The following is a 22,161-nucleotide window of genomic DNA, read 5'->3' on the forward strand; positions in this document are numbered from 1 at the left end:
TTTCAATGAAATTGATTAAACAAGAAATTCATTTTCAGAAATTAATTCTGGTTTTATGTATATAAGTTTTTTATTTAACAATAAGTTGGTAAATGTTAGTTTATGAATATAAAACAACTAAAACGATTGGCCACCCCTCATGTACAAAAAACATATGTATAAAACGACAGCGTACCTGTAGATATTTTCTTCCTCCTTTATCATCTATCTGGTTTAATGGTCTAACCAGAGCTCGTGCTCTCCAATGGCGTCATCTCTCTCTTCTATCAAATTCAAATTTGGCATACCAAAACAGCCCAACCTCAAATTTCCATTTCACCTTCCAAATCCTACTCCCAAATCCCTCTGCACCGCATCCCGAAACGATGCCACCACACGCACCACCAATCGCCGCCTCAACACATCCACAAAACCACCACCTCTTCCCAAAAACAACTCAAAACAAAAACACACCGCCCCATCTCCGCCACCGGATGTGGATTTAATGAAGCTATGCAAAAATGGCTCGATTAAAGAAACGATTGAATTTATGTCTCAAGGTGTGCCAGCAGGTTCCGATGTTTTCGAGCTTGTTTTGGATTCATGTGACGATCTTGAACTGGGGAAGAAGGTCCAGCAGCTTCTTATTCGATCTCCATACTACGGTTTTGTGAATTTGAACTCTAAATTGATAGGTCTATACATAAAATGCAACAGCATGAGGGATGCACGCAGGGTGTTCGACAGAATGCGTGAACGAGACGACTTAAACTTATGGCATTCAATGATAAAGGGCTACACAGATAACGGGGAACCCAATGCAGGTTTGTTGTTATACGACCAGATGAAAGAGCTGGGGTTAACTCCAAACAAGGAGACTTTCCTATTACTTTTATCAGCATGTGCCGGTGTTAATTCAATTCAAGAATGCTTCAAACACTTCAAATCAATGAAGAACGACTACAATCTAGATCCAGAAATTGATCATTATTTAGGGGTAATCGATGCTTTGGGGAAATCCGGGCATCTAAACGAAGCTTTTGAGTTCATTGAAAATATTCCTATTAAACCTACATACAAAATATGGGAATCATTGATGAATTCTGCTCAAATCCATGGTGATATTGATCTTGAAGATCGAGCCATGGCATTCCTTCAACCATCAAGTGTGTTACACCAAATTCCTTTACTCAATCAATCTGCAACTAATATGCTTGAAGGGAAGAAAAACAAAGTCTATGAATACCGAAATCCAGATCCTTACAAAGAAGATTCAAACGAAAAACTAAACGGTTTAAATGGTCAAATGAGAGATGCAGGGTATGTTCCGGATACCCGATATGTGCTTCATGACATTGATCAAGAAGCTAAAGAACAAGCCTTGATGCACCACAGTGAAAGGTTAGCAATTGCATATGGTTTAATTAGTACTCCAGCAAGAACAACTCTTAGGATCATCAAGAATTTAAGGATATGTGGTGATTGTCATAATGCTATCAAGATCATGTCCAAGATTGTTGGGAGGGAGCTCATCGTAAGAGACAACAAAAGGTTTCATCATTTTAAGGATGGTATGTGCTCTTGTGGAGATTATTGGTAAATCTTTTATATGCACATTGTTTGGATGTTGACATGTAACATAGTTAACTATCTTGAAATATAAATATCAAATATGGATGTTACATATACAATTACAAATCTTTATTTGTATGTACATTGTTTGGATATTGACATATATATATATATATATATATATATATATATATATATATATATATATATATATATATATATAGCCCTGGATTATTCTCAATCTCAGGGATTATTAGCTCACCCTCAAATCATTGCAGAGAGGGGATAGGATAGTTGTGCCTATACATTGGAATAGAACCTAGGCTAGATTACAAAAGAATCAAATATACAATTTTCAATTACCTTAAAACTAATTAGAAAAAAGAATACCAGGTTAAAATTGTAATTATTGTGATGAGGGCAAGGTTGTTGTTTGTGTCTCTCTTTTGTTTGTGGCCATTTCAACAATGACTTTTTCTCGTGGTGGGACCTTTAAATATACTTTCATGGTGTCATAGACTGTAAATCCAATTGCAACTGAAGGCACCACCTGAAAAAAATAAATAAATAAATTTCCTTGTTAAGTCCTAACTTTGTACAAATTCGCCCTTTCGGGTAATTAACAATCTCACCTTGAGATAGTTGATGCTCAATCCTGAAAATAAATGTTTCCATCCTTCTTTTTGGACAATCATAACAAGCGTTCCCATTGTTCCTTTCAGTTGTGAGCTTGAGCCTTGTAGACGTTGAACCTACAATACTCAAACAACATGCATCTTGATTCTTAATAATCTCATACTTTGATTATATACATACATATACATATACTAGATTTAAACAATTACCTGCATTTGGCGTCTGACAACATCCAAAGGGTAAGTGAAAGTTTGACCAAGTAAACCAGCAACGGACCCACAAGCAAGTTTGACCATCATGTTCTTTCTGTAATCACCGGGGACATGGCTTTTCATTTTCTCATAGAAGTAAAACTTCAAACCCGAGTAAGGAAAGATTCCATAGAGTGATGGAGCTACAAAAAAAAATCAATTTTTATAAAAAAATAAAAACTTATTTTGTATGAGAAATTAAAAAAATTCATACCAACACCACGATACAACCCTCTAATCCCAGCATCTCTATAAGTTCTTGAAAAACAATCCCTAATTCCTCTGAATGCATGTTCGCTACTCATGGCTTCTTTTATGTTCAATTTGGGAGTATCCACAACCTGTACTATCAGATGAAAATGATTGGGCTAGTTAGACACTCAAACTATGGCTAATTGGATATTAAAAAAGTATGTAGCTATTTTTTTTTTTAAAATAAAGTTGTGGGAATTATGATTGTATACCTGGTAAGCCAATTTGGTTCTAACTAAATCAAGTGGATAAGTAAAAAGAACAGCAGTTCCTCCAGATAATGATCCTGCTAACAGATCAACAACTGGACCACTTCCCATTCCAGGAAAGTTAAAGTCAATATGTCTTCTATATTGTTCATATGCCATATAATGTAAGGCTGCATAAGGAACAATTCTCGCAACACTAGCTCCATTTCCTCTGAGCATATAATAAAAAAAAAAAAAATATATATATATATATATATATTATTAGATTAAATAGAAAAAGAAAAAGTTTTTGGAGTTCAAATTGGTCGATAGAAATTTGTTCTCCAACCTGTAAAACCCGAAAAGGCCTTCTGTCTTTGCAATCCTTCTAAAAGATGCTAACAATCCTATATTGTGAAAGTCGCTTCTAGTCTGTAATATTGTAATATAAGAGTAAAAAAAAGATTCTGTTACTAAATGAAAGAAACAAGAATGTGGTTTCATTTATTTGTGTCTTGTAGCATCTTAATTTCATCTTTCTATTACAACAGTGTTTTTTTTTTTTTTTTTTTTTTTTTTTTTTTTTTTTTTTTTAAATTATGATTAGGGTATTGTACTTCAAACGTATCATAGCAATGAAAATTGCTTTGTATGTTAATGACATTGCTAGAAATTTGTAGACCAAGTAATTTTGATGGGAAACCTTTAAAATGCTGTGATCATTTATTAATGGAGGTGGAAGTGTTCGTTATTTAATGAATAGGTGTGGAGGTGATATAAGTGCAATTTGTCTTCACAAAAGGGGATTTTCTGTTTCGGTTTATCGCATTGTCAAAATTGGCAATCAAAAGTATGAAATTACCATTAATCCGCAAATTCATCATCACAGCCTGGGTCTAAATAAATTAGAATCAAAATTTGCCCAAATTTATGAACAATTAGATAGTAACATAATAAAAAATGAAATTGAACACATCAGATATTAACAAAACTGTGAATTGTCACCGACAACGATCTGCAATTATGAAGCATAATTGATGGCAAAAAGCATACCTGAAACAAGATCTTGACGCGCTCAAGAGGAGCAACAATTGTTTTCGCGACTCCTCCGGCGACACCACCGGCGATCAGCTCTTTAGCAAACAAAGGCATACCCTCTACGACTCCTTCCCGGGGCGTCGTATTCGTATCGTACGATACGCCATCTTTATCATTCTGTACCTTCTCCCCCATGGCGCACACCTTTCTCTCTCTAGATTCTAGAGAGAGAAAGAAAGGAAGATTCCTTTCCTATTATAGAACACTGCGTAGACAGGAAAGAGGCGAGGAGACGTTTCTTGTTTTTTTGGAGATTGGAGAGGGGAAGGAGATGGGGATGACGTAGGCCGTAACCGTAGGTGGTAAATTGTTGGCATAGGTGCACAACGAGTAATTGGCTATATACGTGGTAAATTATTAAGAAGTAAGAATGTTTGAGTTTATAAGATTTGATATTTTAATATCTTGAATTTGGGTTTGAATTTTTAACTTAATTGGTTGAAACCTATGAATTTTCATGTTAAATTAGAAAAATGACCGTTTTAACATTTTGCCTTTGTTTTTGCTGAATAGTTATAAAAACCCTATAAAATCCAAATTTACATAAATCAAAATTTTATCTCCAATAAATTATAATGATTTTTTGAGATACATTTACAAAAAATAACATCATTTTTATATTCGAAGGATTTCAAAGTTAAAAAACAACATATTTGATATTGAATGTTGAGACATAAATAACAACGAACTTGCAACGGAACTGTTGATGATCGATTTGCACTCATTCTCCATCGTTACATCAAACACGATAGCCCCTCAAAATTTTCTTTCAAACATTTCAACCTGTAAATCCAAATTCAACAAGGAAACAAATAAGCTCAACGGAAAGTTATATAATCATTAACGTAAAATCGAAAGTATGATCTTTACATAAGTAGGCTTGGGTTGAAATTCAAGCCTTTCCAAAAAACCACTTTAAACATATATATATAGAAATTGCATACAAAATCCATCATAACTTTTCAAAGTATATTCCTAGAACCGATAATTTGTAAAATCTCTAATTGTTATAACTTGTATAAACTTCTTTCACTTCACACAAAGTTCATGCATAATTGCTAGATAATGGTGCATCATCACTTGTGTATCAAACTCCATATGATATGAATAATATCCCTAGCTCAAAGTTTGAAAAAAAATTCCTTAAATAGCAACATATTTTTCAAACTTGATTTTTTAAAGTTCAAAGTTCAAATATATAGTTTCATTCACCAAACATATGTATCTTTGTGGTCTATTTCAGATTCAACATCAAAATCGAGCATATAATATAAAAAATTCAACATCAACATTTCATCATATCCATTGAACACATTCAGATTCGAGCATTTAACATCAAAATCGAGCATTACATCAAAAACTAATTTTGATTGAACAAATAAAAAAACTAATAGTATAACATCAAGACCTGATTTTGAATTTTGATTTTCAAGTTTGGGGGAAAGAAGGAAGAAACAGAAGAAGATAAACGAACACATTCTGATTTCGATTTTCGATTTTCAGAGGAAGAGAAACGAACCTTCTTTAGGGCACAATCCGAAAAAACGAGTTGGAGAAGGAGCGAGTTGGGGACTGGGCGTCGTCGTCAGATATTTGGTGGTGAAGGGAAACATACGCGAAGGGAATCAGACGCACACAGAAGAGAACAAGAGAACATGAGGCGTGTTTTGTTCGATCGTGGTTTAGGGCAAAATAGGAAACACATCCTTTTTTAAAAACTCAGACTTTGTTCAATATCTGAAAAATTAAGAGGCATTTATAATTTTAAGAGATAAAAAAGAAGATGCAAACAAATGATCTGAATCTGAATTTTTAAGACATTGCCTCTTAATTTTGCAATTAAGAGGTAAACAAACAGTGCCTAAATTTCTTATTTAACCAACTTGACCAAAATGGTGTTTTCAAAAAAATATTTATCATATAGTTATAGTTTTAAAAGTATTTACCAGTGGTTTCAAATTTTTATACTTATCTAAAACTTTTAGTGCGATCAATATAGACACATAAGTGTTCGTTATAGCCGACGTGGACACGCCTTAACGACGCCGTAACGGAAGGAATACCGCACCCCTTCTTGTTTCTTCTCGTTGTGGGGCATCTTGTGCTCGTTACCACCGGGTGAAACGTGTAAAAATCATACCGTTTCAATTTAAACCGTTTGAATAAGATCAAATTAATTAAAAAATAACTTTAAAATTAATTATTATTTTTCTATATAAATACCTACTACCTATACAATTTTTTCCACACAATTTCTCTCTTTCTCAGAGATGAACAATCGCACGTTAATGTTGGCTGGTTGGAACCCTGAAACCACACCAAACCCTGCATCTCTCTGAAACAATATGCCATACATAAATAATAATGTGTTTGATTGAACGGGATGGTGATTTAATTTGTATCTTCTAGTAACCTAATATTATGAGAAAATAATTGCAGGATATATAAAAGGAAAACTTAAAAAATCTGTGAACTTTGATCTTATTAATGAAAAAATTATATTTTGTTTTTCATTTTGTAATTAAACACAAAAAATCGGAAAATATTTGCAAAATGACCCTAGTACTACTTATAATGGTCTTTTTGAAAACGTTTACTGATATTATGTTCTTAATTGTAAAAAAATAATGGATGACTGCTCTATTATTAAGGCCAAAATTTAGGGATTTTTCTGATCTCTCTATATAAATAAATATCATAGTGGTGGTGGCATCCTATATCTATACATTTTTATTAACTTATTTTTTAGAATAAATAAATAAATAAATAAAATTAAAAAACATCAATTGGTGAAAACAAAACCTACTTATCGGAAGTAAACAAACTTTTAAGAAAATCTAAATTTCTAATAGAAGATTTGCCAAGTTTTTTAAAAAACATAAAGCTATGTCAGACGAATAAGTAATAACAACGTCACAACGTTTAGTACTCATTAGCATTATGTTATGAACTGTATATCATTTCTCATAAGAGTGGAATTAATCATGTAAGGAACAACAAAACGTTATTTGTGTATACTAAGCCGATGAATATTGCATTACTTCATGTGTAGTTACAAATTATAAAGTTTCTTCTGTTTTAAATTTAGTTAGCTAGTAAAGCATTTAAAAGTAGTTCATGAATATATCATGTAGGACATGTTTTACGAAAATTTGTATAGTACAACCCATGATATGTTATACAAAATTTTGCGACCTGCTTAACGGATTTAAAAATTTGAAGTAGGTGATAACCCCTGTGGGTAGTAACTATAGTTATACACTTATACTTGTCGTTAGGTCACACACTAACACAAATATAATTTGCATCCGCATAAGATATTTGTGAAGCCTCAAATATTAAAACTACTCATGCTTGAACATAGTGTACATGTGGAATGTTATAATTTGTAATATTTGATTATCATATAAAAAATTATGAAATTAATTGAACCATACATCACTTTTTCCTATATACTTTAAACTCCAACACACAATGATTTATCTCATAAGTCTACAATCAAATATAAAATTTGATTACTTACGATTCATAGAACAATAACTTTCTATAGTTAGATACCACATTTTATTATGAACTTATAATATTTACAAACGTAATCTTAAAAAAATATGTTTGCAATATGTAACTTCCTATTATTACTTGTTTGCAACTTTTAAATACGATTCACTTTTTGTCTTAAGTAAACGCTAAATAGAATGTTTTTATCTTTATGTGCATTATTTCCTTTTACAAATAATGCAATACTATATGATAATCTATTTCGTTTTGGTAGCAACCTCTAACAAGACTATGGGTGGTGTTTATATATACGTTTTTAAAGTAATTTATGCAATTTCTTAGTTATTAATGGTTTATATGAAACGTATATTTATTTACGTTCGTGTAACCTAAAATATTTGATTATATAAAAAATATAAATAAATATATTTTCTATTGTTTTAAAAGAGAGGGGAAGTAACAGAAATTTAATGGCCTACACCTATATAACCACAAATTTCTTCATAGACTTTATTTCAATTCACAAAATGGCTTCTACTGTCCTTGTCATTCTCCCTCTCCTTGCAACTCTCATTTTCTCCAGCAACCTCCAAGCAACTGCAGCAGGCCGCCTCTTGCCACAAGTCCCTCTACTTATGCTATCAAATGGCTTCCCCGACGCCCCATCATCTCTTCCAATGCTCTCAATGCCATCGTCGATGTTGCCTCCCTCAACTCTATCAATGTCATTGCCTCCGCTAATTCCATTGCCTCCATTACCTCCTCTAACTCCATTGACGCCATTGACTCCTTTAATTCCATTGCCACCACTGCCTCCACTAATTCCATCAATGCCATTGCCTCCTCTAAATCCATTGCCACCATTGCCGCCACTAATTCCACCAGTGCCATTTCCGCCTCTAATTCCATTAGTTCCATTGCCTCCACTCCCTCCTCTTATTCCCTTATTTCCCAAAGGCACATCACCCCCACCACCGGTCACTTAAACTTTCACTCCTCTGGTCGCGTGAACCATCATCCTTAAAGTTGGCAGCCAACACTTACCACCATCTACTACATTAAGATGTAATTTTATCAAGTGAAATATGTTTATTAGTAATAAAGAGTTGGAATTCCTACAAAATTGTATCTTTTAAGAACGTGCAATTTATGTATGCGGTTCTTTACATATAAGTAACAAACATGGTTAATGTTTAAAGTATAAAGAGAGAAATGAGAGGATATTAGCCCACACGGGTTTATATACTTCAAATCCATATGCAAAAAAAATATGTGAGGAATGTTATTAATTTATTCAAACTCAATATTGGATAAATATGACATAGTGATATACAATATGGATCATACTATTCAGACTAAATTACTGAAATTAATATTAACCGGCTCGTGTTTATTAATTTTGTTAAAACTCAAGATTGAATGAATATGACATAGTTATATAAAAGAGGGATCATGCTATTTAGAGAATTGAATGGATATTAACCGTCTCGGGTTTATAAACTTTAAATTTACGAAAAAGAATCTATGTGAGAACTGATATTAATTTATCCAAACTAAACTAGTGGTATTTAACGGCGGAAGAGGTAGTGTTTGACGGCGGAGGAGGTGGTGGTGGTGTGAGTTGGTTCATTTAGTGGTGATGGTTCTCGATTCATTTAGTGGTGGTGGCCTCCTATATCTATACATTTTTATTAACTTATTTTTTAGAATAAATAAATAAATAAAAGAAATTAAAAAACTTAGAAAAGAAAAAGAAAAAAGAAATATAAAGGGAAATAGAGTATTTTTTATGTTTGTGAGGTTTAAAAACGTAATAAAATCAAACCATAAGGATTGTCCGTAAGTAAAAACAAATTAGGGACCAAACATGTAATTCTAATCAAACCCTAAGCATGATTTTAGTAATATACTCTACTTTATAAGAAAGCAAGTTTCTTGAGAAGTTAAAGGATAATATTGGACTAATTCAAGCTAGCAGATTTTGAAAACAAAACCTATTTATCGGAAGTAAACAAACTTTTAAGAAAATCAAAATTTCTAATATAAGACCGGCAAAGTTTAAAAAAAAACATAAAGCTATGTCAGACGAATAACAACGTCACAATGTTTAGTACTAGTTAGCATTATGTTATGATGTGTATATCATTTTTCATAAGAGTTGTATTCATCATGCAAGGAACCACAAAACGCTATTCGTGTATAATTACCCGATGAATATTGCATTACTTCATGTGTAGTTACAAATTATAAAGTTTCTTCTTTTTTAAATTTAGTTAGCTAGTAAAGCATTTAAAAGTAGTTCGTGAAGATATCTTGTAGGACATGTTTTACGAAAATTTATATAGTAACAACCCATGATATGTTATAAAAAATTTTACGACCTACTTACCAGATTTAAAAATGTGAAGCAGGTAACAACCCCCATGGGTAGTAACTATACTTATACTTGTCGTTAGGCCACACACTAACACAAATATAATTTGCATCCGAATAAGATATTTGTGAAGCCTCCAATATTAAAACTACTCATGGTTGAACATAGTGTACATGTGGAATGTTATAATTTGTAATACTTGATTATAATTTGTAATACTTGAACTTAATTGAACCATACATCACTTTTTTCCTATATACTTTAAACTCCGACACACAATGATTTTTTTCATAAGTCTACAACCAAATATAAAATTTGATTACTTACGATTAATAGAACAGTAACTTTCTATAGTTAGATATCGCATTTTATTATGAACTTATAACATTTATTAACTCAATCTTAAAAAAAATATGTTTGCAATATGTAACTTCCTATTATTACTTGTTTGCTACTTTTGAATACGATTCACTTTTTGTCTTAAGTAAACGCTAAATAGAATGTTTTTATCTTTACGTGCATTATTTCCTTTTACAGATAATGCAATACTATATGATAATCTATTTTGCTTTGGTAGCAACCGCTAACAAGACTATGGGTGGTGTTTATATATACGTTTTAAAAGTAATTATGACAATTTCTTAGTTTTTAATGGTTTATATGCAACGTATATTTATTTACGTTCGTGCAACCTAAAATATTTGATTATATAAAAAATATAAAGAAATATATTTTCTATTGTTTTAAAAGAGAGGGGAAGTAACAGAAATTTAATGGCATACACCTATATAACCACTAATTTCTTCAGAGACTTCATTCCAATTCACAAAATGGCTTCTACTTCCCTCGTCATTCTCCCTCTCCTTGCAACACTCATTTTCTCCGGCAACCTCCAAGCAACCGCAGCAGGCCGCCTCTTGCCACCAGTCCCTCCACTTATGCTATCAAATGGCTTCCCCGACGCCCCATCATCTCTTCCAACGCCCTTAATGCCATCACGGACGTTGCCTCCCATAACTCCATCAGTGTCATTGCCTCCGCTAATTCCATTGCCTCCATTACCTCCTCTCAATCCATTGCCGCCATTGACTCCTTTAATTCCATTGCCACCATTGTCTCCACTAATTTCATTAGTGACATTGCCTCCTCTAAATCCATTGCCATCATTGCCGCCACTAATTCCATCAGTGCCATTGCTGCCTCTAATTCCATCAGTTCCATTGCCTCCACTCCTTCCTCTTATTCCCTTATTTCCCAAAGGCACATCACCCCCACCACCAGTCACTACAACGTTCACTCCACCGGTCGCGGGAACTATCAGTCCCTAAAGTCGGCAGCCAACACTTACCGCCATCTACTGCATTAAGATGTAATTTTATCAAGTGAAATATGTTTATTAGTAATAAAGAGTTGAATTTCCTAAGAAATTGTATCTTTGAAGAACATGCAATTTATGTGTGCGATTTTTTACATATAAGTAACAAACATGGTTAATGTTTAAAGTGTATATATATATATATATATATATATATATATATATATATATATATATATATATATATATATATATATATATATATATAGATAGATAGATAGATAGAGAGAGAGAGAGAGAGAGAGAAATGAGTGGATATTAACCTACACGGGTTTATATACTTCAAATCTATATGCAATATATATATATATATATATATATATATATATATATATATATATATATATAAGGATTGTTATTAATTTATTCAAACTCAATATTGAATTAATATGACATAGTGATATACAACATGGATCATACTATTCAGACTAAAATACTGAAATTAATATTAACTGGCTCGTGTTTATTAATTTATTCAAACTCAAGATTGAATGAATATGACATAGTTATATAAAAGAGGGATCATGCTAATAAGAGAACTGAATGGATATTAACCGACTCGGGTTTATAAACTTTAAATCTTTATTCAAAAAATAATAATGCGAGAACTGATATTAATTTATTCAAACTCAACTAGTGGTGTTTGACGGCGGAAGAGGTGGTGTATGACGGCGGAGGCGGTGGTGGTGGTGTTCGTTGGTTTTTTTAGTGGTGATGGTTCTCGGTTCTTTTAGTGGTGGTGGCATCTTATATCTGTACATTTTTATTAACTTATTTTTTAGAATTAATAAATAAAAGAAATTAAAAAACTTAAAAAAGAAAAAGAAAAAAGAAAAATAGAGGGACAGATAGTATTTTTTATGTTTGTAAAGGATTAAAAACGCAATAAAATCATGCCATAAGGATGGTCTGTAAGTAAAAACAAATTAGGGACCAAACATGTAATTCTAATCAAACCATAATGATGATTTTTAGTAATTTAGGCTACTTTATAAGAAAGCAAGTGAATTTTATTTCTTGAGAAGTTAAAGGACAATAATGGACTAATTCAAGCTACCAGATTGTGAAAACAAAAACTACTTATCGGAAGTAAACAAACTTTTAAAAAATCTAAATTTCTAATATAAGATTTGCCAAGTTTTTTAAAAAACATAAAGCTATGTCGAACGAATAACGTCACAATGTTTAATACTAATTAGCATTATGTTATGAAGCGTATATAATTTTTCATAAGAGTTGTATTAATCATGCAAGGAACAACAAAACGTTATTTGTGTATACTAAGTCGATGAATATTGCATTACTTCATGTGTAGTTACAAATTATAAAGTTTCTTCTTTTTTAAATTTAGTTAGCTAGTAAAGCATTTAAAAGTAGTTCGTGCATATCATGTAGGAAATTTTTACGAAAATTTGTATAGTAACAACCCATGATATATTATACAAAATTTTGCGAATTACTTACAGGATTTAAAAATTTGAAGTAGGTGACATCCCCTATGGGTAGTAACTTTAGTTATACTTGTCGTTAGGCCACACACTAACACAAATATAATTTGCATATGCATAATATATTTGTGAAGTCTAAAATATTAAAACTATTCTTGCTTGAACATAGTATACATGTGGAATGTTATAATTTGTAATACTTGATTATCATATATAAAATTATGAACTTAATTGAACCAGACATCACTTTTTTCCTATATACTTTAAACTCCAACACACAATGATTTATCTCATAAGTCTACAATCAAATATAAAATTTGATTACTTACGATTAATAGAACAGTAACTTTCTATAATTAGATACCGCATTTTATTATGAACTTATAACATTTATTAACTCAATCTTCAAAAAACACATGTTTGCAATATGTAACTTCCTATTATTACTTGGTAGTAACTTTAGTTATACTTGTCGTTAGGCCACACACTAAAACAAATATAATTTGCATCCGCATAATATATTTGTGAAGTCTAAAATATTAAAACTACTCTTGCTTGAACATAGTATACATGTGGAATGTTATAATTTGTAATACTTGATTATCATATATAAAATTATGAACTTAATTGAACCAGACATCACTTTTTTCCTATATACTTTAAACTCCAACACACAATGATTTATCTCATAAGTCTACAATCAAATATAAAATTTGATTACTTACGATTAATAGAACAATAATTTTCTATAGTTAGATACCGCATTTTATTATGAACTTATAACATTTATTAACTCAATCTTCAAAAAACACATGTTTGCAATATGTAACTTCCTATTATTACTTGTTTGCTATTTTTGAATACGATTCACTTTTTGTCTTAAGTAAACGCTAAATAGAATGCTTTTATCCTTACGTGCATTATTTTCTTTTACAGATAATGCAATACTATATGATAATCTATTTCGTTTTGGTAGCAACCGCTAACAAGACTATGGGTGGTGTTTATATATACATTTTTAAAGTAATTAATACAATTTCTTAGTTATTAATGGTTTATATGCAACGTATATTTATTTACGTTCGTGTAACCTAAAATATTTGATCATATAAAAAATATAAAGAAATATATTTTCTATTGTTTTAAAAGAGAGGGGAAGTAATAGAAATTTAATGGCCTACACCTATATAACCACAAATTTCTTCAAAGACTTCATTCCAATTCACAAAATGGCTTTTACTGCCCTTGTCATTCTCCCTCTCCTTGCAACTCTCATTTTCTCCAGCAACCTCCAAGCAACCGTAGCAGGTCGCCTCTTGCCACCAGTCCCTCCACTTATGCTATCAAATGGCTTCCCCGACGCCCCATCATCTCTTCTAACGCCCTCAATGCCATCGCCAACGTTGCCTCCCTTAACTCCATCAGTGTCATTGCCTCCACTAATTCCATTGCCTCCATTACCTCCTCTCAATCCGTTGCCGCCATTGACTCCTTTAATTCCATTGCCACCATTGTCTCCAATAATTCCATCAGTGCCATTGCCTCCTCTAAATCCATTCCCACCATTGCCGCCACTAATTCCACCAGTGCCATTTCCGCCTCTAATTCCATTAGTTCCATTGCCTCCACTCCCTCCTCTTATTCCCTTATTTCCCAAAGGCACATCACCCCCACCACCAGTCACTACAACTTTCACTCCTCCGTTCGTGGGAACTATCAGTCCCTAAAGTTGGCAGCCAACACTTACCACCATCTACTACATTAAGATGTAATTTTATCAAGTGAAATATGTTTATTAGTAATAAAGAGTTGAATTTCCTACGAAATTGTATCTTTGAAGAACATGTAATTTATGTCTGTAGTTCTTTACATATAAGTAACAAACATGGTTAATGTTTAAAGTATATATATATATATATATATATATATATATATATATATATATATATAGAGAGAGAGAGAGAGAGAGAGAGAGAAATGAGTGGATATTAACCCACGGGTTTATATACTTAAAAAAATATATGTGAGGACTGTTATTAATTTATTCAAACTCAATATTGAATAAATATGACATAGTGATATACAACATGGATCATACTATTCAGACTAAATTACTGAAATTAATATTAATTGGCTCGTGTTTATTAATTTATTCAAACTCAAGATTGAATGAATTGACATAGTTATATAAAAGAGGGATCATGCTATTTAGAGAATTGAATGGATATTAACCGTCTCGGGTTTATAAACTTTAAATCTTTATGCAAAAAAATATATGTGAGAAGTGATATTAATTTTTTCAAACTCAACTAGTTGTATTTGTGTCTGACGGCGGAGGAGGTGGTGGGAGGTGGTGGTGGTGTGAGTTGGTTCTTGTAGTGGTGATGGTTCTCGGTTCTTTTTGTGGTGGTGGCATCCTATATCTTTACATTTTTATTAACTTATTTTTGTAGAATAAATAAATAAATAAAAGAAATTAAAAACAGAAAAAAAGATAAAAAGATAAAAGTAATATAAAGGGAAAGATAGTATTTTTTATGTTTGTGAGGGATTAAAAACACAATAAAATCATACCATAAGGATTGTCCGTAATTAAAACACATTAGGGACCAAACATGTAATTCTAATCAAACCATAAGAATGATTTTAGTAATTTACTCTACTTTATAAAAAAGCAAGTGAATTTTTTTTCTTAAGAAGTTAAAGGACAATATTGGACTAATTTGAAGCTACCAAATTGTCAAAACTAAACCTACTAACCTACTAAGCCGATGAATATTGTATTACTTCATGTGTAGTTACAAATTATAAAGTTTCTTTCTAAAAAAAACAAATTGTTAGCTAGTAAAGCATTGAAAAGTAGTAAAGTTCGTGGATATATCATGTAGGATACTTTTTTTAAAAATTTATATACTAACAACCCATGATATGGTATACAAAATTTTGTGACCTATTTACTAGATTTAAAAATTTGAAGCAGGTGACAACCCCCATGGGTAGTAACTATAGGTATACTTGTCGTTAGGCCACACACTAACACAAATATAATTTACATCCGCATAAGATATTTGTTAAGTCTTAAATATTTAAACTTCTCATGCGCTAACATAGTCTACATGTGGAATGTTATAATTTGTAATTTTTGATTATCATATATAAAATTATGAACTTAATTGAACCATACATCACTTTTTTCCTATATACTTAAACTCCAACACACAATGATTTATGTCATAAGTCTAGATTCAAATATAATATTTGATTACTTATGATTCATAGAACAGTAATTGCATGCATGTACTTTGTATAGTACCAGAACAGAAATGTCCGAACCAAGACGATGGAAACGTCTCAGGGCGGATGACGTCATTGTATAGTAGCACAACAATTGAATATGAATGAAACATAACAACCAAACATCATACATTAAGATAACACACTTACATTGTTTACATGTTGTATATGTCCATGAAATTACACAAAATGACATTATGTATGAAGTTTGAAAAGCGTAAACATAGAATATTGGTGAGTTCATAAGCATTTTTGTAAGAAAAAGGGTTGGTAACATCTTTGTTTGTAAAAAAAATTTGTAAGGCTCCAGAAAATCCGATATTTTCTGTGAAAAATGGTTTGTAAGTCTCGTTTTAAAACTATGAATAATTGCATGCATGTACTTTGTTTTCTTTTTGTTTGTAGTTGTAAAGTGTAGGTCCCCAGAAAATCCCATATTTTCTATTGTATGAAAAACTGTAGTCTTAAACCCTAAGACCGGAGTGGTGGTAATAGTGTACTGAAAAATGAAGCGTATTTTTGTATTTTACAAAACCAGTAAAGTGTATACTTTTTGTAAATCCAAAATAATGTTGTTAATCCCTATGTGAGTCGTTACAACTATGCTTGATGTGACTAATATGCATGTCATGACGTTCTTCAGGCGTCGGTTTCGGTAAGAAATTTGTCACCCTAGACTGGCCCCGTCTAGCTGTAGCGAACATCTCAAGTGTAGGGGTGTCAACCCCGTATAGATCTATACACAATTACCTCGTTCTCCCTCCAGGAGACTCTAGTTATAGCTACAGGACTTACGATGTATGCTATGTAGGTATAGTGAAGGAAAGTCTCACAAGAACCTTAACAGATTTACGCGAACTCTAACTCCCATTATTGAATAATGACAATGACATTATTGTTGGATTAGGTGTCAAAGATCATAACTATAATTGGGATGTACTTGACCCGATAGTAGCATGGTCCTTTTGGGTTGCCGTCACACTGGTGACCAGACAAGATGACTATAGAGGAGAGAGGTTGGTTTATTGTTAAGAATAATAAATTAGGGTATAAATCTGATTTACTAATATATTATATGAATAATATATTAATTTGGAATCATATTATTTATTAGTATTTAATCAGAAATTAGTTTGGAATTAATTTTGGGATTAAAGGAATAGATTAAAAGTGCAGGGGCTGTTTTGTAATTATTTGATTGTTGAGGCTTTGGGCCAATGGATCACCTTATTAGGAAAGGGTCCACTACTAGAAAAACAGTCTTTTACGACGCGCAATGCGTGTCGTAAAACGCTCAGACGACGCGCAAATGCGTGTCAAGGAAGGCCCTGTCATAACGAGAGACGACACGCTTTTGTGCGTCGTCTATTTACGATGCGCATTTACGACGTGCATTTATGACACGCATTTACGACGCTCATTCACGACACGCAATGCATATCAAGGAAGGCCTTGTCATAAAGAAAGACGACACGCATTTGCGTGTCGTAACCTTACGACGCGCCTTTAGGACACCGATTGCGTATCATTAGAGCCCCTGTCATAAATGAAGATGACATGCATTTGCGTGTCATAAACTTCAGCAACCATTTACGATATGCATATACGACATGCCTTTACGATACTCTTTTACACATAATACAAAAATATAGAAACAAATATATACCAAAAAATCAATTTCATCCAATAACATCATGTCAAAAAATTGTAATTCATTGATATTAAAGGGATATGATTGTAAATTGTTATTAAGAGGTTTTCCCTAACTATATAACCTAATACTACATTGCTATAAAGGGGCACTTTCTTGTTTCAGTAACTCTTCAATAAGCTATCTGAAGAAGCTCTAAAACCCTTCATGTATCCAACCAATCATCATGTCTCTTAGCTTCAATATCAATCCCAACCCTTGATCAAGAACAACACATAAATCCTACACAAATTGTCTACAACAAGTCAAATGGATTTATTCAACAGAATTTAATAAATAGTTTTGTACTCATATATAATATATCACATCATATCATATACGACGCAAGTGATGTAAAATAAAGAGTCAATCTACCCTCTACAAACTAATTTCTATTGTGGTTTGCTAGCTAATAGTTGTGAACAAGCATGACTGAACCTTAATAATAGGTTGACATTAATAGTAAGAAGAAGATTCTGAGAGATACAAGTACCTCCCCATAACTTGCATAAAATTACCTGGAGGACGCCTTAAGATTATTTACAGGTATGTATTTATTGAGAAACTCCAGGGACATTTTGGTCTTTTCAACAAATAAGAATGTTCTCTTATTTGTGACACAGTAAAAAGAACATATTTAAGCTAGCACAAGGCGAGTATATAGCACCTGATAAAATTGAAAATGTATATGGTAAGTAAGGACCAAGGACAATGATTTTGCTAATAATATTAATAAACACCATTTTACTTTATTAAACATATAGTATTAATCTAGATATAATTACCTGCCGACTGTCATATATTGTGTGTGTCGCTGCCAGTATTACCACAGGTACAATCTGACATCATCATCAACCATGAATTTTATAAAGTCAACTACATACCTACCTACTTAATACTCATTGCTCAAACAAACATTTATTCATTAACCAACGAATGAACTAGTGTAAAAAATATAACTAAGCAACTGGGATATATAATTCTTGGGTCTTGGATGAAGTTTAAGTGCCCACATAATCAAAATCATCACAGTCCCACACCCAAATTGAAACGTGGTCACTGTCATTGGGTATGGAAAACCTTAAGAACCTGTATCATGTATCATGTATCATGTATCATGTATCATGTATCATGTATGAAACAAACCAAATTAGTCTTGTCAATTTATTCTTATTAACACACAAAAACATAGTTTAATTAATTTCTGACCTGTTTGTTGAAGATGTTGGGGTATATGTTCAAAAGATACCACACTCCAAACATGGCTGCTAGCTGTAAATTCCGGCCAACCACAGCTGGATTTGCAGACTCACCCGAACTTTCAGCAGCCCTGACCACCACCAAATCTATAAACTCAGTTGTAGATTCATTCTACAAACTTAACAGTCCTTCTACTTAACATTAAATAGATTTTTAGGTCTTTAACTTTAACCTTAACATTTATTGTGCTATGATTCCACCAAGTACATCCTTATACATAACATTAAAAACTGGATCATCAAGTCACACGCATCTAGTCTAAATGGATTAAGCCTTAAAACCTTAAGAAATAGACAATGTAACTATAATCTTTAAGACATTATAACTGGGTTTCATTTAATCCCATGTGTCTGTATATTACATAAAGAACCCAAGAAACAGATTAATGCAACCAATTTATAGAGTTATTTTATTAGTGAAATGCAAACCAATAAAAGAGAAACAAGAAAAAAAACATTAGGTGACTGAGTCTTCCACAATCACATACCCACAAAAAAACATTAGGTGACTTTAGACTCATGAAGTTCCTAGAACTATATCATTCACATCATATGTTGAAAGATTCCACATTGTCATCATGCATGATGCATATATGTGCAGACAAGATAAGGTTAATCACAAAAATAGATATCTATCAATCAATCAATGAAACAGAGCCAAAAGTGGTTACCGATGCCCGATAAAATAATAGCCCCCCCTGCAAAAAGTGTTTCCAGTTTGTCTTTGATTTTCTCTTATTTAAATTTGCATCTTCCACAATCCACAACCTACAGATAAACTTATTATGAAAATGAGAAACGGAGCATCAAACCAATTGCATTGATTAAACATAAGAAATTGTTTCTGTTTTTTTAACCAAAAACAGTTATGTGAGAGAATAACTAATAGTTTCAGATTGAATTTTATATTAAAAATTATAAAATTCAATGCTTGCTGAAACCACCTACAAAAAGTTCTAAATTTACATCTTAAGGGAATTCCAGTTGTCCACCTCGTTTTTATGAACTTTTTGACTTTACCTATTTCTATTCACAATAGCTATGGCTTCCTCTAAGCTCTCCGCCTGCATACATAGAAGAACCAGCCCAGTAATCTCCTCCTGATCACACAAAAATATTACTATTTAAATTATATATTGTGTATAATAATATATATTAATATGATTATACCATCCATCACCTTGTAACATTCCATGACTTGTGTAACATCAGATAAGATGCTGGGACCAACAAAATTTACCATTGCATATTTTGGAACCTACAAAATATTTCATGAAAACTGATTCTGATAGTGGGAAAAATGATTATGATAGTTGGAACCTACAAAAGTCCACAACTTGACATTTTTACCCTCTCAATAGTGGGAAAAATGATTCTGATAGATGGATTTCTCAACTTTTGGCTAGTACTCCAACAGCCCTACTGAAACATTATGAAAACAATTTATATAATAAGTTTGAATTAGTCAACTCATAATAACACACCACAAATCATGACAAAAAAGGTGCATAAACCACAAGAAAACTCACCAACATTGATTTCACGTTGTTGCTTTAGATTTTCAACTGTGTCAAACTCAACTACAGGCTCCGGGTTCTAAAATCACAAAAGATAAATAACATGACATGTTACAAAATCATAAAAAGAAAAGATAAAAAAAATAAAATAAAACAACAGTTAGTTAAAATATACAAAATTAAACCGTACAAATTGGTTAATGGTAGGATGAAGCCACAAGGTTTAAATGGCTTTAATGCTAGCAATGCCTTCCAGAACTCCAGCTGCACCTAATCAGTGGCTAATCATAGACTAACCCCCCTCCCCCCCCCCCCCACACACACACACACACAATAAAAAGAAAAAATAATAATTAATGATGTCAATATGGACATGTAAAATTTTTTCAAAGGTCAAAATAGGTAATTCACCTTGGTCGAGTTCATTTTGATCCCATCCATGCTTTTGAATACCTTCTTTACAGCAATCACTTTAGCCAAATCACCAACCAATGTCGAAGTTGCATGTGCGTTAATGTAGTTAACCTATAGTTAACCAGATTAAGTCATGTATCCATTAACCTCATTAAGTCAAAAGCAATTTCATCCAAATGAAAAGAAAAACAAAACAATTAAACAAACCTCCTCTGCTGACACACCAACATCTTCAAGACAACTCTTAATGCAAGAAGAAACACCAAGCCCATCAGATCGTGGATCAGTCATATGATACGCATCATAATTTACTGCTCCTCCAAAATATTCAGTAATTATCGGTGCACCCCTTTTCATTGCATGTTCCAAGCTCTCCATCATCTACAACACCATTTCAATTTTTTTCTTATTTTAAAAAAAAAAAATCCATCTACCTTGCTTTTATATTATAGAAGAAAATAATTTTTTCCTTATTTCAAAAAAAACCCATCTACCTTGCTTTTTATATTATAGAAGAAAGTAGATAAATGAAACTACTTTTGCATTTAACATACCAGGATACCAGCATCTTCACCCATGACAAAACCATCTCTATCTTTATCCCATGGCCTAGAGGCCGTTTTTGGATCATCGTTTCTATGATAAAGAGCTCTACACGCTACAAAACCACCCAAACCAATTGGAATAATGGTAGCTTCAGTTCCACCAGCAATCATCATATCAGCCCCACCTCTACGAATATGATTTGCAGTAGCATAAAAGCAGTAATTTGAAGTAGCACATGCAGTTGAAATCGAGTAATTTGGTCCCATAAATCCGATAGCAATAGCAAGCAACGCTGAACCCATGTTTGTAATCGCATAAGGAATGAAAAATGGAGTGATTTTTCTAGGACCATTTTCGATTAGAGCCCTGACTCCTTCGGAAAACATAGTAACACCTCCCATTCCTGTTCCAACGAGGACACCAGCATGCTCTTTATCAATCTGCATAAAGAGTAATTCAAATTCAAAAAAAGAAAAGAAAAAGGAAACTTCAATTAAACGAACAACTTTACCAAATTTGGGAGAAAAAATCGGGAATGGGTTACGATTAACGAACCTTAGAGAGTTTATCGCCACCAAGATGATGCAGATACACGAAAAAAACCAGAATCCTTTTTGCTTGATTGAGAAGATGAAGTTGAGGGATGAATGAGAAGTCGTGTTCCCCTTATTTGCTGAACGGATGAAGAAATAGGACCAAGGCTAGAAGCGCAACTACACTAGGGTTTGTAAGCATGGAGAGTCGTTGTAGATGGAGTAGGGTAGAGGTGA

The 22,161-nt window shown here is 32.4% G+C and overlaps 5 protein-coding genes and 1 pseudogene across 5 annotated transcripts; 1 reads left to right on the forward strand and 5 right to left on the reverse strand.

Moving 5' to 3' along the window:
* Positions 1-172: 172 nt before the first annotated feature.
* Positions 173-1,670, forward strand: LOC111892637 (pentatricopeptide repeat-containing protein At2g15690, mitochondrial). The gene has a single exon (XM_023888695.2). The coding sequence runs from the start codon at positions 245-247 to the stop codon at positions 1,577-1,579; it is 1,335 nt and encodes a 444-aa protein (XP_023744463.1). The 5' UTR covers positions 173-244; the 3' UTR covers positions 1,580-1,670.
* A 36-nt stretch (positions 1,671-1,706) lies between these two features.
* On the reverse strand, positions 1,707-4,272 carry LOC111892636 (mitochondrial carrier protein CoAc2). The gene is made up of 7 exons (XM_023888694.3): positions 3,932-4,272; positions 3,228-3,310; positions 2,903-3,110; positions 2,653-2,779; positions 2,397-2,581; positions 2,184-2,303; positions 1,707-2,101 (listed from the first exon to the last, which is right to left on the reverse strand). Exons 1-7 carry the CDS (start codon positions 4,109-4,111, stop codon positions 1,958-1,960), a joined length of 1,047 nt encoding a protein of 348 aa, XP_023744462.1. The 5' UTR covers positions 4,112-4,272; the 3' UTR covers positions 1,707-1,957.
* A 3,722-nt stretch (positions 4,273-7,994) lies between these two features.
* On the reverse strand, positions 7,995-8,524 carry LOC111892578 (uncharacterized). The gene is made up of 2 exons (XM_023888633.1): positions 8,519-8,524; positions 7,995-8,417 (listed from the first exon to the last, which is right to left on the reverse strand). Exons 1-2 carry the CDS (start codon positions 8,522-8,524, stop codon positions 7,995-7,997), a joined length of 429 nt encoding a protein of 142 aa, XP_023744401.1.
* A 2,147-nt stretch (positions 8,525-10,671) lies between these two features.
* LOC111892577 (uncharacterized) lies at positions 10,672-11,202 on the reverse strand. The gene is made up of 2 exons (XM_023888632.1): positions 11,197-11,202; positions 10,672-11,094 (listed from the first exon to the last, which is right to left on the reverse strand). Exons 1-2 carry the CDS (start codon positions 11,200-11,202, stop codon positions 10,672-10,674), a joined length of 429 nt encoding a protein of 142 aa, XP_023744400.1.
* A 2,691-nt stretch (positions 11,203-13,893) lies between these two features.
* LOC128126051 (uncharacterized) lies at positions 13,894-20,157 on the reverse strand. Its single transcript, XM_052763774.1, has 6 exons — positions 20,095-20,157; positions 19,935-20,014; positions 18,865-18,985; positions 18,736-18,744; positions 18,441-18,494; positions 13,894-14,394 (listed from the first exon to the last, which is right to left on the reverse strand). The coding sequence occupies exons 1-6, from the start codon at positions 20,155-20,157 to the stop codon at positions 13,894-13,896; spliced, it is 828 nt and encodes a 275-aa protein (XP_052619734.1).
* A 95-nt stretch (positions 20,158-20,252) lies between these two features.
* Positions 20,253-21,867, reverse strand: LOC111892576 (3-oxoacyl-[acyl-carrier-protein] synthase I, chloroplastic-like; annotated as a pseudogene).
* Positions 21,868-22,161: the final 294 nt, after the last annotated feature.

Source organism: Lactuca sativa, chromosome 5 (assembly GCF_002870075.4).
Source record: "Lactuca sativa cultivar Salinas chromosome 5, Lsat_Salinas_v11, whole genome shotgun sequence".
In the NCBI taxonomy this organism is placed as follows: Eukaryota; Viridiplantae; Streptophyta; class Magnoliopsida; order Asterales; family Asteraceae; genus Lactuca; species Lactuca sativa.